This window comes from Terrapene carolina, unplaced genomic scaffold (assembly GCF_002925995.2).
Source record: "Terrapene carolina triunguis isolate 2854851 unplaced genomic scaffold, T_m_triunguis-2.0 Scaffold613, whole genome shotgun sequence".
NCBI classification, from domain to species: domain Eukaryota; kingdom Metazoa; phylum Chordata; order Testudines; family Emydidae; genus Terrapene; species Terrapene triunguis.
The window spans coordinates 7,128,322-7,149,689 of NW_020664964.1; the positions used below are offsets into that span (position 1 = coordinate 7,128,322).

At 43.6% G+C, this 21,368-nt stretch overlaps 1 protein-coding gene across 1 annotated transcript in view; it reads right to left on the reverse strand.

Moving 5' to 3' along the window:
- The window catches only part of LOC112103367 (sodium-dependent neutral amino acid transporter B(0)AT3-like), a 93,766-nt gene that overhangs the window by 21,634 nt on the left and 50,764 nt on the right, over positions 1–21,368 (reverse strand). The window contains exons 4-5 of the mRNA XM_024195084.1: positions 8,663–8,844; positions 8,224–8,334 (exon numbers count right to left, since the gene is read on the reverse strand). Of these exons, the coding sequence (XP_024050852.1) occupies positions 8,224–8,334; positions 8,663–8,844 (293 nt within the window). The remainder of the gene's footprint in view (positions 1–8,223; positions 8,335–8,662; positions 8,845–21,368) is intronic.

Sequence of the window (21,368 nt, forward strand, 5' to 3'; positions counted from 1 at the left end):
TTTGTTTTACTATAATTTAACTCAACTGTTATGTGTGATACAGAAGTAGTGATCAAGGTAAAATGGGTAAACTGTGGTACACTTTCCTTTGGGAACAGAAGATCTGGGATTTCTATGGGTAATCAGTGATCAAGGCTAGATACCACATGGGGACACTTTGAAGGGACTCAGGGGCTGGGGTGCATCTATTTTCAACCTTCAAGGCAAAGGAAGGGTTGTTTGTGTTAGGGAGCTAATCCCCAGCTGGCACAGGCAAGAATCCCTCTCACTGGAGGCAGGTGGTAACGAGGTGACTCTCCGCCCCAGATGGCTTGAGAAACATCACAATAGGTCACTAATACAACATGATATAGATTGCTTGGTAAACAGGGTGCAATCAAATGTGCATTTTAATAAAGCCAAATGCAAGGTTATACATCTAGGAAAGAAAGAATGTAGGCCATATTTACAAGATAGGGGACTGCATCCTATAAAAAAGTGACTCAGAAAAGGACTTTGCTCATGTCAGCCATGACCCTATCAGTGCAGGGCTATTGTCAAGGGGGATATAAGGTGATCTTTATATGTATAAACGGGAATATTGTGCAGGAGTATTAAGGTTATTACCATTGTATTTGGCACCAGTGAGACCCTCTATTGGAATAGTGTGTCCGCTTCTTCTGTTAACATTTTAAAAAAGGATGTTTAAAAATTGGAGACAGTTCAGAGAGAAGTCCTAAGAATGATTTAAGGAGTTCAATCTATTTATCAAAGAGAAGATTAAGAGAGGACTTGATTGCAGTCTAGAAATACCTTCATCAAGGATCGACATCCTATCCTAAAGGACGATCCCTCACTCTCACAAATCTTGGGAGACAGGCCAGTCCTCGCTTACAGACAGCCCCCCAACCTGAAGCAAATACTCACCAGCAACCACACAACAAAAACACTAACCCAGGAACCTATCTTTGCAACAAAGCCCATTGCCAACTCTGTCCACATATCTATTCAAGGGACACCATCATAGGACCTAATCACATCAACCACACCATCAGAGGCTCGTTCACCTGCACATCTACCAATGTGATATATGCCATCACGTGCCAGCAATGCCCCTCTGCCATGTACATTGGCCAAACCGGACAGTCTCTACGCAAAAGAATAAATGGACACAAATCAGACGTTAAGAATTATAACATTCAAAAACCAGTCAGAGAACACTTCAACCTCCCTGGTCACTCAATTACAGACCTAAAAGTTGCAATTCTTCAACAAAAAAACTTCAAAAACAGACTCCAATGAGAAACTGCAGAACTAGAATTAATTTGTACACTGGACACCATTAAATTAGGCTTGAATAAGGACTGGGAGTGGATGGGTCATTACACAAAGTAAAAACTATTTTCCCATGCTAATTTTCCCCCTACTGTTACTCACACCTTCTTGTCAACTGTTTGAAATGGGCCATCCTGATTATCACTACAAACGTTTTTTTTCTCCTGCTGATAATAGCCCACCTTAATTGATTAGTCTCGTTAGAGTTGGTATGGCAACACCCATTTTTTCATGTGTTCTCTCTCTCTGTGTGTGTGTGTGTGTATATATCTATCTTCCTACTGTATTTTCCACTCCATGCATCTGATGAAGTGGGCTTTAGCCCATGAAAGTTGATGCCCAAATAAATTTCTTAGTCTTGTTACATTGATCTTTAAGGGAGGCTATAATGCAAAAAGAGTCCTGGTCTTGGTTTAGCACACAAAAATTGGAATATGGGAGATCTAGGTCCCAGGGGAACCTTGGGAATTGTAAGCTGTATCAAGACAGGATGAGAAGGAGTTCCAGGAAATATAAGGCAAAACCTTTCTTCAGTACAGAGAGAGGCCAGGGAAACCTATACCTGTTAGGCTCCATTCAGAGGAAGAAGACACTAGAGATGAAGCAAGATCTGGAGTAGGAATCTCCATTAAGAGTACTGGTGAAGGGCCAGGGAGCAGGCCTAAAGGGGCAGGAACTGAGGAGGAGGATACGATGTTTGAGACCGGAAAAGGAAGGAATCCAAAGAGGAGGGACAAATGACTATTGATATTACCCTTACATCAAGAAAGGTGATCCTGATCACAAGTGGTAAAGATTTAAACTTGTGGTGGAAGTAGAAGGTTAGGGCCTGGGAGGAGAGAATTGGTGTGAGCCAGAGGCCTGCTGTGCATTCCTGCTTTTATTGAGAGGTCCCAGACCAGGGGTTCCTGAAAGAGAGGGACAAAGCCCCACTTCCAGTGTTGACAACTCTTGTGTTTCTTGTGAGTCACATGAGTTTGGCTGGTGCAGAAGCCAGTCTTGGATGATAGGAGAAGCTCCAGCCCTCTTGCAAATTTCAGCTCTGACTTAGGGTGACCACCTTTTCAAAAGGCAAAAGTGGGACATGTGCGGGCAGAGACCCTGCCCCCTGACCAAGATGGAATCTGGAGCCAGGCCATGGTAAGAGGCTGGGGTGCCCAAGAGCAGTCCCCAGCCTGTGTCCCCAACCCCCAAGGGCAGGTGGAGGGTTCAGGGCACCCCATAGCAGCCAGGGCTCTCTGAACAGCTCTTACCACAGCCCAGCTCTCACTTCTGACCTGGCCAGGGGGTGGGGCTTGGGGTGAAGAGGAGAAGCAGTAGTGGAGCCTCCTGGGGGGAGAGGGGAGCTAAGACCCAGCTCACACCTCCTCCCCCACCACCGTGAAGAGACTGGTGCCAGCCCTGAGCCTCGGGCAGGCATGGAGCAGCACCGCAAGGAAACCTGGACAAATGCTATCTGAGTCATTCAGTCGAGGACCAGGACTTGAACTCTGTATTTTGGGATTGTCCTGCCCAATTCGGGATGGATGGTCACCCTACTCTGACTGTGGGAAATCCCCTTTTGATTGGCTGTTTTTCCCACTATCCCCCCTCCAGGGACATAGCAGCCAATCAGAGCTTGTGCTGGAAGGGCTCTACCTCCTCCCCACAGGAGTAGACACCTCTCTCACAGATGGGAGGAGGGAGCAGAAAGAGCCCATGAGCTCAGGGCAGCTCTGCTCCCCTTTCCCTTCCTGCAGCACCTGGCTTGGCAAAAGGCTGAGGGGGGTGAAGGGCCCTTGGAGTTGCCCCCCCAGTCTGGAAAGGAGAAGAGGACCCTGCTGCAACCATCACTAGCCTAGAAGAGAGGGATGAAGAGACCCAGCAACTGCAGAAGGAGCAGAGGTGAAGTTGGGTGGGGTGCAAAATTGATTGATGGGCAGATGTGTGCATGAGATCTCATGCAGTGGGGGGTCAAAATCACTTTAATACATTTGGGAGTGCTGGCAACACTAATTGTCTCACTCACCCAGTCTGTGAGCAGGGAGCGTTGAATAGTCAAGAGACCTAAACACACAACATAATTTTAAAAATTCCTCATGATTAATGATTTTTCAGCCAGAGTAATTATTTTTGAACTTTGGGGTTAGCAATACTGCACCCCTCGCTCCTCTGAATGAAGGTAGCAGGCAGAGGGAGAACATATGTTCCTGGAAGAAGATTATGGCCGGGGAGGGGAAAGGAATGTATTTTGTTTTTTCTGTACGTTTTGTTATCCTGGAAAGCAAAGACTTTATGGTTTGGGTGGAAAGCTAAACTGCATCAAAATCATGCAACTACCCCAAATGAAGGGAAACTGAAGTACCATAGTAGAGACATGATTAAGGCATTGCCAAGTCCCTACAGTAAAAAGGTAATAGATCCATCATAGGCCTACAGATGTGGTATACGCAGAGCTCTGAGGACTGGTCTACATTATCACTTAAGTCACTGTAACTTATGTCACTCGGGTGTGAAAAAGACGTAAGTTACACTCTCCTGCCGACATAGCTTCCACCTCTTGTGGAGGTGGAGTAATTATGCCGATGAGAGAGCGCTGTCTCGTCAGCATAGCGCCAGATGTAGTGTGGTAATGCTCTCAATTAAGTCAATGGGAGTACTACAGAGGGAGCAGCTGCAGGAGTAAACCTTTAATTTATATTAATTATACTTTAAAAGAATCAAGAACATATATTTATAAAGTTAGTATTCACCACTTTCAACTTTGCTTTGACAGCATAATTGAAATGTTAGATTCATTCATTTTAAAATCTGATTGTTCAATTTATAAACTAAATATTTATAAAATATAGCATCTTAAAAATATTATTTGAAACCATCTAGAAGGCAGGCTGGTATTTAATGCAATTTAATTCCCCTAGACACTAACAAGGTGAAACTTCAAAAGTTGTTTCCATTATTTTCACTTTATAACCTGAGCTATATGTTATTTCCTTTTGGAGTATGTACAATTGCAGTCTAAGGTTTAATGTGCTTGTGACGGGGTGGACTAGGTCCTGAGGCCCCCTGCCACATCCTGCCCCAGAAAAGGACAGTAGAGCGGTCCTCCACGCTGCCTAGAGTGGCTGTGTGGGAAGCAGCCAATCGGGACCCAGCAGGCTAGTGTAAGAAGAGCTGCAAGGCCAGTATGAGTCCAGTCCCTTGCTTGGAGGAGAGTGGATGGCATGCCTGGCTGGCTGAGGGAACTACAGGACCTTGAACAGGGCAGTGCTGCTGAAAGCCAGGGAGAGCAAGAAGGAGCTCTGAGCTGGCTGCTGGGACTTCATCAGGACAAGGCCCTGAGGTAAGGGTGAAGGATGTGCTGGAAGTGGCCCAGGGAATTAGAGCAGCAGTGTAGCTTAGATAAAGGGACATGGCATGTCTGCTACTAATTGGGACCCGGAGTAGAGGGTGGGCCTGGGTTCCCTCTCATCCCAGCCACTGGGAAAGTGGCCTGAACTTTGAGGCACCCCAGAAGGGGAACTGAACTGTAGTGACCTAGCTGAAGCCAGAAAGGCCCTGAGAGGGTGAAGACACTGCCTCCAGGGAAGGAGGCCTGGGGCACTGCTCTGTTCTGGAGCAGGGACAACTTGAGAGAGATGTTACAGAGGGCACTGAGAGAGGCCCCTGTTGGACATGCACCCCGGAAGACAGACTTGGCTGGAGGGCTGAGTCATCGAAGACACACCAGAAACTGAGAGTGTGCAGGCACACTCACTGAGACGGGGTGCTCATGAGAGGTGAGTGCACCTTGTTACAATACTGTAATTATATTTTTATGTAAATAGAATTTGAAATCTTTTAGAAAATGTTAAGAATTAGATACATCTTGCAGTACAGGATTTTATAGTAGTTATTTTAGCTATTAAGACAGTGAAAGTCAATTCAGTAGTTTCGTGGACAAAACCCTATTGATCTGAACAGATTTTTAAGACCTCTGTTATCCAATTTTATAAAGAAGCATTCTTATTTAGCTGTAGGAGAGAGACTGCAGTGCCATTGTTGTCATACTCCTCTGCTGACATGAATTTAAAATACTTTGTGTAATATTTAAGGACCTAATCCAGAGCCCATTGATGTTTATAATGCTAGGTTCTAGGATAGTTGCAACATCCCTGTAATGTAGTTTACCCTAAATTGCTAAACCGTACGCTTCACCTTAACAACATCTTAACAGTTTTTGTCTAGGAGTGTCCTTCTTTATCAAATAAAATTTCATACATGAATACTGAAGAAACTTAATGTCACCATGTGGTGGTTTAATGATTTGAAGATATGAAGTATCAACCTTAAATCACTTTCTTAATTTTAATTTTTATGGCCAGATTTACTGGTACACTCTAGCTGCTTTACCTTACTATGGAGCCAAGCATATGGATCAGTTAAAACTTGATTTTTCAACTGCCTTCTTAGCTAGAGCAGAAGAAAATAGCCAAAGTGTACACCAGTTTCGCCCTCCCTTCTGTCCTCCAAAATTCCCCTCCCTCTCACGCCTCCCTAAATTACCCCATGTGCACTACCTCCAAATTCACCCTTCTTCTTGGACCTCCTTATGTGACCCTGCATATACACACACACAGCCTAGATACCCCCTCCTGGCCTACCTGTGGAGTAGATCTGATGCAATGGGTAGCTTTTGAAAAGATATTTAGGATTAATGGTCACTTTTTGCCATTTATTTTTCATAAATGAGTTTATCTTTCACAAACTGCTGCCCCCTTTCCATTTTTCTCAATGGGGATTGAAGCCATAACTGCCCAGAGGGAAGATGGTAGCCCACTATGCTATGAGGAGCCAGAGACACTGTGGGACACAAAGGGACTTAGTGGTGCCTAAATAATAGCCTTTGATGCCTGACATTCACAAAACCATTGTTCTGCTGCCTAACCCTGTCAGCACCTAATCCCAATTTCCCCCCACTGGGAATACACAAAATTGCCTAAATCCTAACACTTCCCCACAGCTAGATGAGCTGCAAGGAGCCTTACCCCAATGTGATTTTCGAACTAGGCTTTCTCCTGCCTATCTTGCCTTTGTGGCCCGATCTGGTAGGCATGCTCTGAGTATGCCTAACCCACACAAAATACAGCTGGGGTGAGCCAGCTGGGGATTTTGGGGACTGGTTGGTGTGTATGTTCAGAATACCCAATATCCCAGTGATTAAGGCACTCACCTGGGAGATGTGAGAACAGAAACATCCAAAGCAGGGACTGCAGCAGTAAGGGATGGTGGTAAAATGGTGCCCAGCTGGGCCACTCCTTCCCTGGTCCTAGAACAGTGATGGGGAGACCCACACACACTCTGGGGATACTAGGGTCCAGGTGGTGCCACTCCTCTCCTCCCACATCATGTGGCATTTGGGGAGAAAGGTAGAGAGGAGCCAGCCAGAGACTCCAGCTAGCAGAAGCAAAAGTAGCTAAAGCACGGACCTGTGGACAGGGCCATCTCCAGGCACCAGCCGAGCAAGCTGGTGCTTGGGGTGGCAGCTTGTAGGAGGCGGCATTCCGCCCAATCCTAGGGCGGCACGGCCGCTGCTTTTTGTTGTTGTTGTTCCGCTCCGGCCGCCCTGTAGGGGACAGCGGTGTGGAGGACAGGAGCGCCCTGCAGCAAGTCTGGCAGGGCAGACCGCGTCCTTCCCTCCCAGCCGACCGGAGTGGTGCGGAGCCCTCCCGGCAGGGGGCACGGCGGAAGGGGCCACGTGGCAGTGCCCCGCTGAAGCCCTGGCTGCCCCCCTTCTCTCTCTCCCCCCGCTCCCTCCCCCTCCCCCCGCTAGCCGGGGCACATCTGCAGGACAGGGAGGCACCCTGGCTCCGGCCGCGCCACAGGTTTTTTTTTTTTTGCTTGGAGCAGCCAGAAAGCCAGAGCCGGCCCTGCCTGTGGACATTCCAGGCAACATCAGTAGATAGTTCTGACTTTCTCTGCCCTGTGTTGATTTGCTGTTTGTGCCAACCCTCCTCCTCCCTCAGTCTCTCTTCGCCTCAGCTTCACTGTACAGCTACACTTCCTGCCTTCTCCCCTCTCCACGAAAAAAGCAATTACAAGCTAAGTAGTTTTCTGAAAATGGCTACAAATGAGGGGAGCTGTGCCTTCAGTCCTATTGAGAACAATGGGGGATGGCAGTCATTTTGAAATAGGACAGTTCTGCATAATAAATCCTGATTCTTTCAGGCTCTGCTGAAGAAGCTTTCAATTATGAAGAATAAGGTGGGGGGGGGGGGGGAATTACCATTAATCTTTAAAAAAAATCAAGTGTTTAATTCCTAAAGTGAATTATTTTTAAAATCTCAGAAGATTAATTTTTTACTCAGTAAGCACTGTAATTTTCAGAAGGATACACATTTTTCATAAGAAGCTGAATCATCCTTTAAGTGCAAAACTCAATTCCACTTTAACTTTGGTGTCACTAATGATGCCTTCACAGTATGCTTCCACCTAGGCATATACTTAGGTTGGATATTAGGAAAAACTTTTTCACTAGGAGGGTGGTGAAGCACTGGATGGGTTATCTAGGGAGGTGGTGGAATCTCCTTCCTTAGAGGTTTTTAAGGTCAGGCTTGACAAAGCCCTGGCTGGGATGATTTAGTTGGGAATTGATCCTGCTTTGAGCAGGGGGTTGGACTAGATGACCTCCTGAGGTCCCTTCCAACCCTGATATTCTATGATACTGTATCATAAAGTATGTGAAAATGCTTAGTAAAAAAATGATTTAGTACTCATTTCACTCTTATCACAATCTAAGATATATTCATATAACTACAAATACTTTGACTGAAAAGAACCTTAGATGAAGTACTGGATAGGAAGTTTTTGGAAAAGTGATATTTGAAAGCTAGATGGCCAGTATAACTAGAAAAAAGTATGTTTTTGAATACAGCCAACACTGATACTTACATTAGGAGTGAAGAAGTAAACTAAACCTTCAGTGGCTCCTGGTAGAGTGAGTCCACGAATAAGGAATATAGTTAGGACCACATAAGGAAATATGGCTGTTACATAAATAGCCTAATAGGGAAATAAGAAAAGCGAGACAGAGACAACAAGGTCAATAGAGGTTATTTTAGTTACTACAATATCTCATTCTAGTACAATTTTTTTGAAGCAGCATATTCTAAGTATAACATGTTTTTTTCAGGAAGCAGAATGACCAGTTAGAATTTGTTTTGTCATAAAATCCCTCCCTAAAATACATTTGGGGATATCTACTCTAAGAATTAGGGTTTGAAAGAACATACTTGTTTTTGTATTTCCCATGAAGATGAAATCTAGTACTTTAAGGACAAGAGACAGAGCAGCAAGTCAACTTTTCTAGGTGGTCTCTCTATTTCCTCACCTTTCCTGTGGATTCAATTCCTCGAATGGTACAAATGTACACAATTGCCCAGCAAATGGCCAAGCACAAAACTAACCACCATTGTAAGTTGCCATTGTCAGTGATATCAGAGCTTATGTTTAAAGCTCTCCTGTACCAGAAATAATTTACTGCAGTACTTTCATGGCATTCTTCAATGTATCCTGAAAAGAAAAGTATGACAAGTATTACTAAACTGGCAAGTGTGAAATTTAAACAATATCTCATTTCCCATGTACTGTGGTAACAATAATTATGAAGCAACTTTCTATATTAGTGAAGAAAGGCAGCTATTCTGGAAACTTAAAATATTAGTCAAGACTAAAAGATCAAGGACTGAAATCCTCATCTGGGTAGTGTACAGAAGGGGGCCTTACATCATTTTTACAGCCACCCTATGGGACCAGTTTTAAGCAGCCTTGAGGAGCTATTCTAAATTGCACATGGCAACAATGCCTGCCCAATGGACTTTTGCAGCAGCTAGGGATTGACAGAGTGCAGAGGAGGCTATGCCCATGCCCCAATATATCATCCTATGCAAGGGCTGTGAAGGGGAGACAGAATGCTGGTCATCCTTCCACTGGTGAATTCCCTTATACTGAGGGACTCCTCAGCTGAAAACCACTTTCAGTTTACTTTGTGAAAGGCAGAGTTGGAGCCATGGGACCCAATATTCATCAGCACACAATGTGTGACATCTTTTATTCAGTTTCCAAGTCTGCAGTCTTAGCTAGGGCAGCAATATCCAAACTGTGGTCCACGGACCACTGGTATTCTCCAGATTTTTTTACCAGTGGTCAGTCCTGTGGAATAGAGCTGGGCAAATAACTGATTTTGTGGTTCACTGGCAGTTCCAAAAATGAAAAAAAATAATTGGTTTGAGCAAAACTGAAATTCAGAATGTTTGGCAAATCGGAAGTGTTGACAAAAATTTTTTAAATGGAATGAATCATTTTATTGTGGGGCTTGTGTGTGTGTGTGTGTGTGTGTGTGTGTGTGTGTATGAAAACACAGGAAATTAAGAGCTAGATTGACAAGACAGGAGGAGGACATGATGGCATGTGCATTCACCCTTTCCCCCCAAGGGGCTAGGGCATTCACCTAAGATACAGAACATAAGAATGGCCATACTGGGTCAGACAAAGATCCGTCCAGCCCAGTATCCTGTCTACCAACAGTGGCCAATGCCAGGTGCCCCAGAGGGAGTGAACCTAACAGGTAGTGATCAAGTGATCTCTCTCCTGCCATCCATCTCCACCCTCTGACAAACAGAGGCTAGGGACACCATTCCTTACCCATCCTGGCTAACAGCCTTTAATGGACTTAACCTCCATGAATTTATCTAGTTCCCTTTTAAACCCTGTTATAGTCCTAGCCTTCACAACCTCCTCAGGCAAGGAGTTCCACAAGTTGACTGTGCGCTGTGTGAAGAAGAACTTCCTTTTATTTGTTTTAAACCTGCTGCCCATTAATTTCATTTGGTGGCCCCTAGTTCTTATATTATGGGAACAAGTAAATAACTTTTCCTTATTTACTTTCTCCACACCACTCATGATTTTATATACCTGTATCATATCCCACCTTACTCTCCTCTTTTCCAAGTTGAAAAGTCCTAGCCTCTTTAATCTCTCCTCATATGGGACCTGTTCCAAACACCTAAGCATTTTAGTTGCCCTTATCTGAACTTTTTCTAATGCCAGTATATATTTTGAGATGAGGAGACCACATCCGTATGCAGTGTTCAAGATGTGGGCGTACCATAGATTTATATAAGGGCAATAAGATATTCTCAGTCTATTCTCTATCCCTTTTTTAATGATTCCTAACATCCTGTTTGCTTTTTTGACTGCCGCTGCACACTGCATGGACGTCTTCAGAGAACTATCCACGATGATTCCAAGATCTCTTTCCTGATTAGTTGTAGCTAAATTAGCCCCCATCATAGTGTATGTATCGTTGGGGTTATTTTTTCCAATGTGCATTACTTTACATTTATCCACATTAAATTTCATTTGCCATTTTGTTGCTCAATCACTTAGTTTTGTGAGATCTTTTTGAAGTTGTACAGTCTGCTTTGGTCTTAACTATCTTGAGCAGTTTAGTATCATCTGCAAACTTTGCCACCTCACTGTTTACCCCTTTCTCCAGATCATTTATGAATAAGTTGAATAGGATTGGTCCTAGGACTGACCCTTGGGGAACACCACTAGTTACCCCTCTCCATTATGAAAATTTACCATTTATTCCTACCCTTTGTTCCCTGTCTTTTAACCAGTTCTCAATCCATGAAAGGATCTTCCCTCTTATTCCATGACAACTTAATTTACATAAGAGCCTTTTGTGAGGGACCTTGTTAAAGGCTTTCTGGAAAACTAAGTACACTATGTCCACTGGATCCCCCTTGTCCATGTGTTTGTTGACCCCTTCAAAGAACTCTAATAGATTAGTAAGACATCATTTCCCTTAACTTATTGGGCAAAAGTCAACATGGTTTCTGTAATGTTCTTCTATGCGTCTGACAATTTTATTCTTTACTATTGTTTCAACTAATTTGCCCGGTACTGACGTTAGACTTAACAGTCTGTAATTGCCGGGATCACCTCTAGAGCCCTTTTTAAATATTGGTGTTACATCAGCTATCTTCCAGAAGCAGATTTAAAGGACAGGTTACAAACCATAGTTAATAGTTCCGCAATTTCACATTTGAGTTCTTTCAGAACTCTTGGGTGAAAGCCATCTGGTCCTGGTGACTTGTTACTGTTAAGTTTATCAATTAATTCCAAAACCTCCTCTAGTGACACCTCAATCTGTGACAATTTCTCAGATTTGTCACCTACAAAAGGACGGCTCAGGTTTGGGAATCTCCCTAACATCTTCAGCCGTGAAGACTGAAACAAAGAATTCATTTAGTTTCTCCGCAATGACTTTATCGTCTTTAAGTGCTCCTTTTGTATCTCGATTGTCCAGGGGCCCCACTGGTTGTTTAGCAGGCTTCTGTTGTACGTAAAAAACATTTTATTACTTTTTTGAGTTTTTAGCTAGCTGTTCTTCAAACTCCTTTTTGGCATTTCTTATTACATTTTTACACTTAATTTGGCAGTGTTTATGCTCCTTTCTATTTACCTCACTAGGATTTGACTTCCACTTTTTAAAAGATGCCTTTTTATCTCACTGCTTCTTTTACATGGTTGTTAAGCCACGGTGGCTCTTTTTTAGTTCTTTTATTGTGTTTTTTAATTTGGGTTATACATTTAAGTTGGGCCTCTCTTATGGAGTCATTGAAAAGTGTCCATGCAGCTTGCAGGGATTTCACTCTAGTCACTGTACCTTTTTAATTTCTGTTTAACTAACCTCCTCATTTTTGCATAGTTCCCCTTTCTGAAATTAAATGCCACAGTGCTGGGCTGTTGAGGTGTTCTTCTCACCACAGGAATGTTAAATGTTTTTATATTATGGTCACTATTTCCAAGCGATCCTGTTATAGTTACCTCTTGGACCAGATCCTGCGTTCCACTCAGGACTAAATCGAGAATTGCCTCTCCCCTTGTGGGTTCCTGTACCAGCTGCTCCAAGAACCAGTCATTTAAAGTATCAAGAAATTTTGTGTCTCCATTTTGTCCCGAGGTGACATGTACCCAGTCAATATGGGGATAATTGAAATCCCCCACTATTATCGAGTTCTTTATTTTGATAGCCTTTCTAATCTCCCTTAGCATTTCATCGTCACTATCACTGTCCTGGTCAGGTGGTCGATAATAGATCCCTACTGTTATATTCTTATGAGAGCATGGAATTACTATCCATAGAGATTCTATGGAACATGTGGATTCATTTAAGATTTTTACTTCATTTGATTCTACATTTTCTTTCACATATCGTGCCATTGCTCCCCGCCCCCCATATGATCTGTTCTGTCCTTCCGATATATTTTGTACCCCAGAATGACAGGAAACTCTGGAGTAGGAATTTGAGCCAAGATCTCCCCACCCTCACCCCCTTAAGTGAGTGCACTAATCCCAGACTTGTAGGTATTCTGGGCTGGAGCTCGTTTGCGATTCTGGGGGGATTGCATGGTCACCTGAGCTCGCCATGCTGACCAAACAGGAAATGAAATTCAAAAGTTCCCGGGGCTTTTCCTGTGTACCTGGCTAGTGCATCGGAGTTGAAAGTGCTGTCCAGAGCGGTCACATTGGAGCACTCTGGGATAGTTCCCGGAAGCCAATAACATTGATTTGCATCCACACTACCCCAAATTCGACCCAGCAAGGCTGATTTTAGTGCTACTCCCCTTGCCGGGGAGGAGTACAGAAATCAATTTTAAGAGCCCTTTAGGTCAACAGAACAGGGTTGCTTGCGTAGACGCATTCATTATAAAATTGACCTAACGCAGCTAAATTCGACCTAACCCTGTAGTGTAGACCAGGGCTCAGTCTCTTCTGTTGAAGCTGTTCTGCTTTGTATCAAATACTTGAGTAGTCATTGGGCAAAAGAGATGATGACTATGCACAGTGGTTTTCAAACTGGGGTGCATATACCCCTAGGGGTGCATGAGCTTTCGCTGTGGGTACACGAGGAAAATCATCTAATGGCAGACAACGCATTTTATTTAGTAAGACTTGGCATCTAATCATAGGGTCATAATATACCTATCTCAGATGGGGATATGCGGTAGACTGCATTATTTGGAAAGGGACACACAACCTAAAAAGTTTGAAAACCACTGGCCTAGGGCACTCGCCTAGGAAGGAGAGACCAAAGTTTAAGTCCCTGTTAGTGAGTAGGGATTCAACCTGGCATTTTCCACATCACAGGTGAGACCCACTAACCTAGTGTCTAGGGTTATGTGGCAGCAGTAGCTCCTCCTCAGGCACCATTCACAGAACAACCAAAATCCCTTTTTTGAATATAGCCTCCCCAAATTATTTTTTTCTGAAACTGTTCCACTAATGTGTCAAATTCACAAATAGTTTTGGTTGACCCAAAACTGCATTTTTGGCAAATAAACTCTTCTTCCAAAAATTTGGCCCAGCTGTACTATGAAGCACTAGGGTCCCACATCAGTGTGGATGCCTGTAGAAGGTGAGAGGAATAGCTAGCTGAGCAGCAATGAGTAGGGGCCACTATAAGAAGCAATAACAGGGAATCATGACACCAGTCACCAGAAAACAGTTCCCTACCAGTAGCCTGGAGAGGGTACTAGTTGGGATCTGTTACAGATTACCAAATAAAATCAGAGAACAGGATTAGTTGCTTATTAAACAACCTGTCTAATGTGTTAAAGAAAAAATGGGTGATGAGGGGTCATCAATTTGGAGACGTATGCTAAAGGTTTCATTGAGCCAGGAGCAAAATATCACTAATTTCTAAAAATTATAGGTGGAGATTTTCTATCTAAAATTATAGGTGGAGCTTTTGCGAACAGGGGCTGCTAACAGGGAGTTTCGCAAGGGAGTTCTCCAGGTGAAGGAGGAGCAATACAGCACCCTTTTGGGGTAAGTGACTGTCTGCAGTGTGTGTTTGTTTGTGTTTGGGGGTTACTTGCTGTGTGCTGAGCTTGTGTTTGTCAGTCTGTTTGTTTGTTTGGTTGTTTGAAGGACCGTGTGCTGTGGCTGACAGTTGGAAGCTGTGAGCTTCAAAGGAAGGTTTGAAACCTAGAAGCCTCTGGTAATTGGCTGAGCCTTAATCAGTGGGCGGGGCATTCATACAGGTCAGGGCTTTATAAAGCAGCGCACAAGCGACCAGGGAGCTTTTGCGAACAGGGGCTGCTAACAGGGAGTTTCACAAGGGAGTTTGGAAGGGGAGTGGGAAGGGGCGAGGGTCCCTTGCCGGTTCTATCTGTTTTCCCTTTATTCCCCTTAAAACTTTAAACTTCTTGCTTAAACAACCCTTTCAGCGGACAGGGGGCTGCAGACGGGAGTTTGACAGAGGGAGGCTTACGATGGTTAGGAAGACCCGCAACACCTGTGCCAGCACTGCTTCTGTCTCCTCCACCTGCGCCTGTAGCCAGACAGAGCGCCTGAGCATGGATGCTTCTACCCAGATCCTGGTGTGGTTTTGTAGAGACTGTAACTTGCAATTTCCACTTACTGATATCCAGGCTGGGGGGACCATCCAATGTGAAAGGTGCCTGCTGGTGGAATCTCTCAGGCAGCAGGTGGGAGAGCTACAGGAGGAGGTGGCTAGGTTGAGAAGCATCCGAATCCACGAGCAATTCCTGGACAGTGTCCATGTGGAGACAGCTGAGGTAGCTGTCCCAGGACACAGGACTGCTGATCCACCACTGGTGTAGGAGGAGATGGCTCAGGGTGGACACTGGCAGCTGGTTACTTCTGGCAGCAGGCAGTGCTCCACCCCTGCTCCGAACCCTCCCGCTGTGGTAATAGGTAACCGTTATGCTCTTCTTGATACAGGAAAGAAGGCATCACCCCCTACAGTAAAGGAGGAGAAGCCTCGTACCCCTAAGGCTGGGAGGTCTGCTGCCACCACTGCGAATAGGAAACGTAGGGTAGTGGTGGTCGGAGACTCTCTGCTGAGGGGGACGGAGGCACCCATCTGTCGCCCTGACATTTCATCTCGGGAGGTATGCTGCCTGCCGGGAGCCCGTATCCGAGACGTTACGGAGGCATTGTCGAGGATTATCCAGCCCTCTGACTACTACCCCATGCTACTCATCCATGTGGGCACAAATGATACTGCGTGGTGTGACACTGAGCGGATCAAGAGTGACTACAGGGCTCTGGGAGTACGGGTGAAGGAGTTTGGAGCGCAGGTGGTATTCTCTTCGATTCTTCCTGTCAAAGGTAGGGGCCCGGGCAGAGACAGATGCATCATGGAGGTGAATGCCTGGCTGCGAAGATGGTGTCGCCAGGAGGGCTTTGGCTTCCTAGACCACGGGATGCTATTTGAGGAAGGACTGCTAGGCAGAGATGGTGTTCACCTTTCGAGGAGGGGAAAGACCCTATTTGGACACAGACTGGCTAACCTAGTGAGGAGGGCTTTAAACTAGGTTCGACGGGGACAGGTGAGCAAAGCCCGCAGGTAAGTGGGGAACATGGAGACCTGGGAGATGGGTCGGAGACGAGAGGGAGTGTGGGCTATATTGGCAGAGAGAAAGGAGGGTCAGGACAAAACCGGGAGGAAAGATCAAACCAGTATCTTAGATGCCTATATACAAATGCGAGAAGTATGGGTAATAAGCAGGAAGAACTGGAAGTGCTAATAAATAAATACAACTATGACATTGTTGGCATCACTGAAACTTGGTGGGATAATACACATGATTGGAATGTTGGTGTGGATGGATACAGCTTGCTCAGGAAGGATAGACAGGGGAAAAAGGGAGGAGGTGTTGCCTTATATATTAAAAATGTACACACTTGGACTGAGGTAGAGATGGACATAGGAGACGGAAGTGTTGAGAGTCTCTGGGTTAGGCTAAAAGGGGTAAAAAACAAGGGTGATGTCATGCTAGGAGTCTACTACAGGCCACCTAACCAGGTGGAAGAGGTGGATGAGGCTTTTTTTAAACAACTAACAAAATCATCCAAAGCCCAAGATTTGGTGGTGATGGGGGACTTCAACTATCCAGATATATGTTGGGAAAATAACACAGCGGGGCACAGACTATCCAACAAATTCTTGGACTGCATTGCAGACAACTTTTTATTTCAGAAGGTTGAAAAAGCTACTAGGGGTGAAGCTGTTCTAGACTTGATTTTAACAAATAGGGAGGAACTCGTTGAGAATTTGAAAGTAGAAGGCAGCTTGGGTGAAAGTGATCATGAAATCATAGAGTTTGCAATTCTAAGGAAGGGTAGAAGGGAGAACAGCAAAATAGAGACAATGGATTTCAGGAAGGCGGATTTTGGTAAGCTCAGAGAGCTGATAGGTAAGGTCCCATGGGAATCAAGACTGAGGGGAAAAACAACTGAGGAGAGTTGGCAGTTTTTCAAAGGGACGCTATTAAGGGCCCAAAAGCAAGCTATTCCGCTGGTTAGGAAAGATAGAAAATGTGGCAAAAGACCACCTTGGCTTAACCATGAGATCTTGCATGATCTAAAAAATAAAAAGGAGTCATATAAAAAATGGAAACTAGGACAGATTACAAAGGATGAATATAGGCAAACAACACAGGAATGCAGGGGCAAGATTAGAAAGGCAAAGGCACAAAATGAGCTCAAACTAGCTAAGGGAATAAAGGGGAACAAGAAGACTTTTTATCAATACATTAGAACCAAGAGGAAGACCAAAGACAGGGTAGGCCCACTGCTTAGTGAAGAGGGAGAAACAGTAACAGGAAACTTGGAAATGGCAGAGATGCTTAATGACTTCTTTGTTTCGGTCTTCACCGAGAAGTCTGAAGGAATGCCTAACCTAGTGAATGCTAATGGGAAGGGGGTAGGTTTAGCAGATAAAATAAAAAAAGAACAAGTTAAAAATCACTTAGAAAAGTTAGATGCCTGCAAGTCACCAGGGCCTGATGAAATGCATCCTAGAATACTCAAGGAGCTAATAGAGGAGGTATCTGAGCCTCTAGCTATTATCTTTGGAAAATCATGGGAGACAGGAGAGATTCCAGAAGACTGGAAAAGGGCAAATATAGTGCCCATCTATAAAAAGGGAAATAAAAACAACCCAGGAAACTACAGACCAGTTAGTTTAACTTCTGTGCCAGGGAAGATAATGGAGCAAGTAATTAAGGAAATCATCTGCAAACACTTGGAAGGTGGTAAGGTGATAGGGAACAGCCAGCATGGATTTGTAAAGAACAAATCATGTCAAACCAATCTGATAGCTTTCTTCGATAGGATAACGAGTCTTGTGGATAAGGGAGAAGCTGTGGATGTGGTATACCTAGACTTTAGTAAGGCATTTGATACGGTCTCGCATGATATTCTTATTGACAAACTAGGCAAATACAATTTAGATGGGGCTACTATAAGGTGGGTGCATAACTGGCTGGATAACCGTACTCAGAGAGTTGTTATTAATGGTTCCCAATCCTGCTGGAAAGGCATAACGAGTGGGGTTCCGCAGGGGTCTGTTTTGGGACCGGCTCTGTTCAATATCTTCATTAACTACTTAGATATTGGTATAGAAAGTACGATTATTAAGTTTGCAGATGATACCAAACTGGGAGGGATTGCAACTGCTTTGGAGAACAGGGTCATAATTCAAAATGATCTGGACAAATTGGAGAAATGGTCTGAGTTAAACAGGATGAAGTTTAACAAAGATAAATGCAAAGTGCTCCACTTAGGAGGAAAAAATCAGTTTCACACATACAGAATGGGAAGAGACTGTCTAGGAAGGAGTACGGCAGAAAGGGATCTAGGGGTTATAGTGGACCACAAGCTAAATATGAGTCAACAGTGTGATGCTGTTGCAAAAAAAGCAAACGTGATTCTGGGATGTATTAACAGGTGTGTTGTGAGCAAGACACGAGAAGTCATTCTTCCGCTCTACTCTGCTCTGGTTAGGCCTCAGCTGGAGTATTGTGTCCAGTTCTGGGCACCGCATTTCAAGAAAGATGTGGAGAAATTGGAAAGGGTCCAGAGAAGAGCAACAAGAATGATTAAAGGTCTGGAGAACATGACCTATGAAGGAAGGCTGAAAGAATTGGGTTTGTTTAGTTTGGAAAAGAGAAGACTGAGAGGGGACATGATAGCAGTTTCCAGGTATCTAAAAGGGTGTCATAAGGAGGAGGGAGAAAACTTGTTCACCTTAGCCTCTGAGGATAGAACAAGAAGCAATGGGCTTAAACTGCAGCAAGGGAGGTCTAGGTTGGACATTAGGAAAAAGTTCCTAACTGTCAGGGTGGTTAAACATTGGAATAAATTGCCTAGGGAGGTTGTGGAATCCCCATCTCTGGAGATATTTAAGAGTAGGTTAGATAAATGTCTATCAGGGATGGTCTAGACAGTATTTGGTCCTGCCATGCGGGCAGGGGACTGGACTCGATGACCTCTCGAGGTCCCTTCCAGTCCTAGAATCTATGAATCTATGAATCTATGAATCTATCACAAAAGGTATTGCACTCAATAGGAGGCAGTACTACTACTTTAGACCGCATTATGGAAGATAAATATGAATCAGTCACTGGATTAAAAGTTGGTGATTGCTTCAGGGCTAGTGATCATGAATGACCTGATTATATTAAATGTGGACAGAGGACTGATCCAAAGAGTAATACATGTGCTTGGTGTTTCAGAATGCCTCATTTCCCAAGTATGGGGAAACTATGAGTAAAACTGATTGGAAGGAAAAAAATTAAACAGTAAAATGTGAATGAAAATTGGGAGCTCTTTAAGAGTTTATTAGATGGCCCAAAAGCCATAATCAAGGAGGACAAATTTGGCTAAAAACCTATCCTGGTTCTGTTGTGAAGTTAAGATAGCAATTAGAGAAAAAAAATAACAAATGGCCTAACAATCAATATAAATTAGAAGTCAGGTGGTGCAGAAAATTGATAAGGAGAGCTAAAGACATTAGGGAAAAATCCATGGCTGTCAGGGCTAAGGACAATTAGGATTTCTTTTTTCTTAATATACTTAAACTCTTATCAATTGTATAGGCACATTACTACATGGAGATAGTATAATTGTTAATGATGCAGAAAAGATAGAATTGTTCAATAAATATTTCTGTTCTGTATATGGAAAGTAGGAATATGCACTGCCTCACATGATGAAAGGACCTTCCAGTCCATTAATAATTCAGGACAATGTTAAACATCAGCTACTAGGGATAAACATTTTTAAATCAGCAGGCCTAGATAACATGCACCAAAGAGTCCTAAAATAGTTGGCTGAGGAGACATCTGGGCTGCTGAAACTCATTTTTAATAAATCTTGAATACCAGGGATCTTACAGAAGACTGGAAAAGTGCTATTGTGTCAATATTCAAAAAGGGCAAGCAAGAGGGCTCTGTTAACTATAGGCTGGTTAGCCTGACATCAATCCCAGACAAAAATAGTGGAAAGGCTGATATGGGATTCAGTTGATCAAAAATATATCACTAATGCCAGTCAACATAGCTTTATAGAAAATAAGTCTTGTCAGACAAACCTGATTATATTCTTTGAGGTGATTAGAAGTTTGTTTGATAAAGGTAAGTGAGTAGATGGATTGTACTTAGACTTTTGTAAGGCATTTGACTTAGTACTGCCTGACATTCTGAGTCATCAGTTACTGTTAAATGTATTAAGAATTGGCTAACTGATGGATCTCACAACATGGTTGTCAACAGGGAATCATCAATGAATGAGGGTATTTCGAGGTGGGTTCAGTACTAGGCTTGATGCTATTCAATATTTTCATCAATAATTTGGAAGCAAATATAAAATTTGTGGATGACACCAAGACTGGTGGAGTGGTAAATAATCATGAGTACAGGGCAATCTAGTAGAGTGATCTGGATCTCTTGGTAAACTAAGATCATTTGTGAAGGACTGTTCTACCCCTTTAAGGATCAGCCACAAACTGGCAATCAGAACAGTCTGAATATAATCGAGGAGGCTCACTAGTCTGCCCTAGGACTGACCTATTTAAACAGGAACAAGAAGCTGAGCAAGAGAGAGGGTACTAGAAGTCATTCAAGTAGCAACAGATGGTGATCTGTCTTCCAGGCTCTAGCAAGCTAGCCTAAACAGGCTAGGAGACTTTGAGGATTTTGAGTTGAGGAGCTTATATACTGGGGTCCTGTAATAAGGCCCTCTTCAACTGTTATTACAAATGGTCTTTCCATGAGATCTTGTTAAAAGAAACACTTATTTCTGGTTTGCTTGTTTCTTTCGGGTCCCCTTGTCCAGATTCCTTTGCAAGGAATGTTTTATGTCCCAACTTGGGGAAGTAAGGCAGAGGTTCACCTGCAATATCAACCTTAGCCACAAGGGGGTGCACAGAATGGTACACTCATGCCATTCAAATAAAATGTGTTTAATACAGCCAAATGCAAAGTTATTCATCGAGGAACAAGGAATGCAAGTCATACCTACAGAATGGGGGTGGGGGGGATTGTACCCTGGAAAGGAGTGACCCTGAAATTTTTTTACCAGTCACAGTGAACAAGCCCTCAACATGAACTTCCAGGGTGTTGCTATGCCAAAACAGGTATCTTGGATGTGATCCTTGAATTTATAAACAAATAAGTAGTGAGTAGTAATAGGGAGGTGATTTTTCACCTCTGTATACAACATTGGTGAGACTGATACTGGAATACTGTGAATAATTCAGTGTCAACATTTCAAGAGAGATGTTGGAAAATAGAGGGTGCAGGCAAGACCCACAAATGATTTGAGGACTGGAAAAATGTGTTACAGTGAGACTTAAAGAACTCAAGCTGTTTAGTTTGTCAAAAAGAATAAAAGATGACTTAGTGTACAAGTACCTTCATGGAGAGAGAATACTGGGTACTAAATGGCTCTTTAATATAGGTTCAGAGCTTCTAAGGCCATAAGAGACCACTGTGATCATCTCATCTGAGCTTTATAGAACAGGCCATAGAACTTCACCAAAATATTTTTTTGTTTGAACTAGAGCACATCTTTTAGAAAAAATCCAATCTTGACTTAGATTCTCCAACATTATCAATTTTTATCAGGCCTGCTGGTTGTAGTAGTAGTCAGAGGCAAGGAGCCAAAGCCAAGGGTCACAGCCAAAGTCAGGAATTGAGCCGAGGATCAGAGCT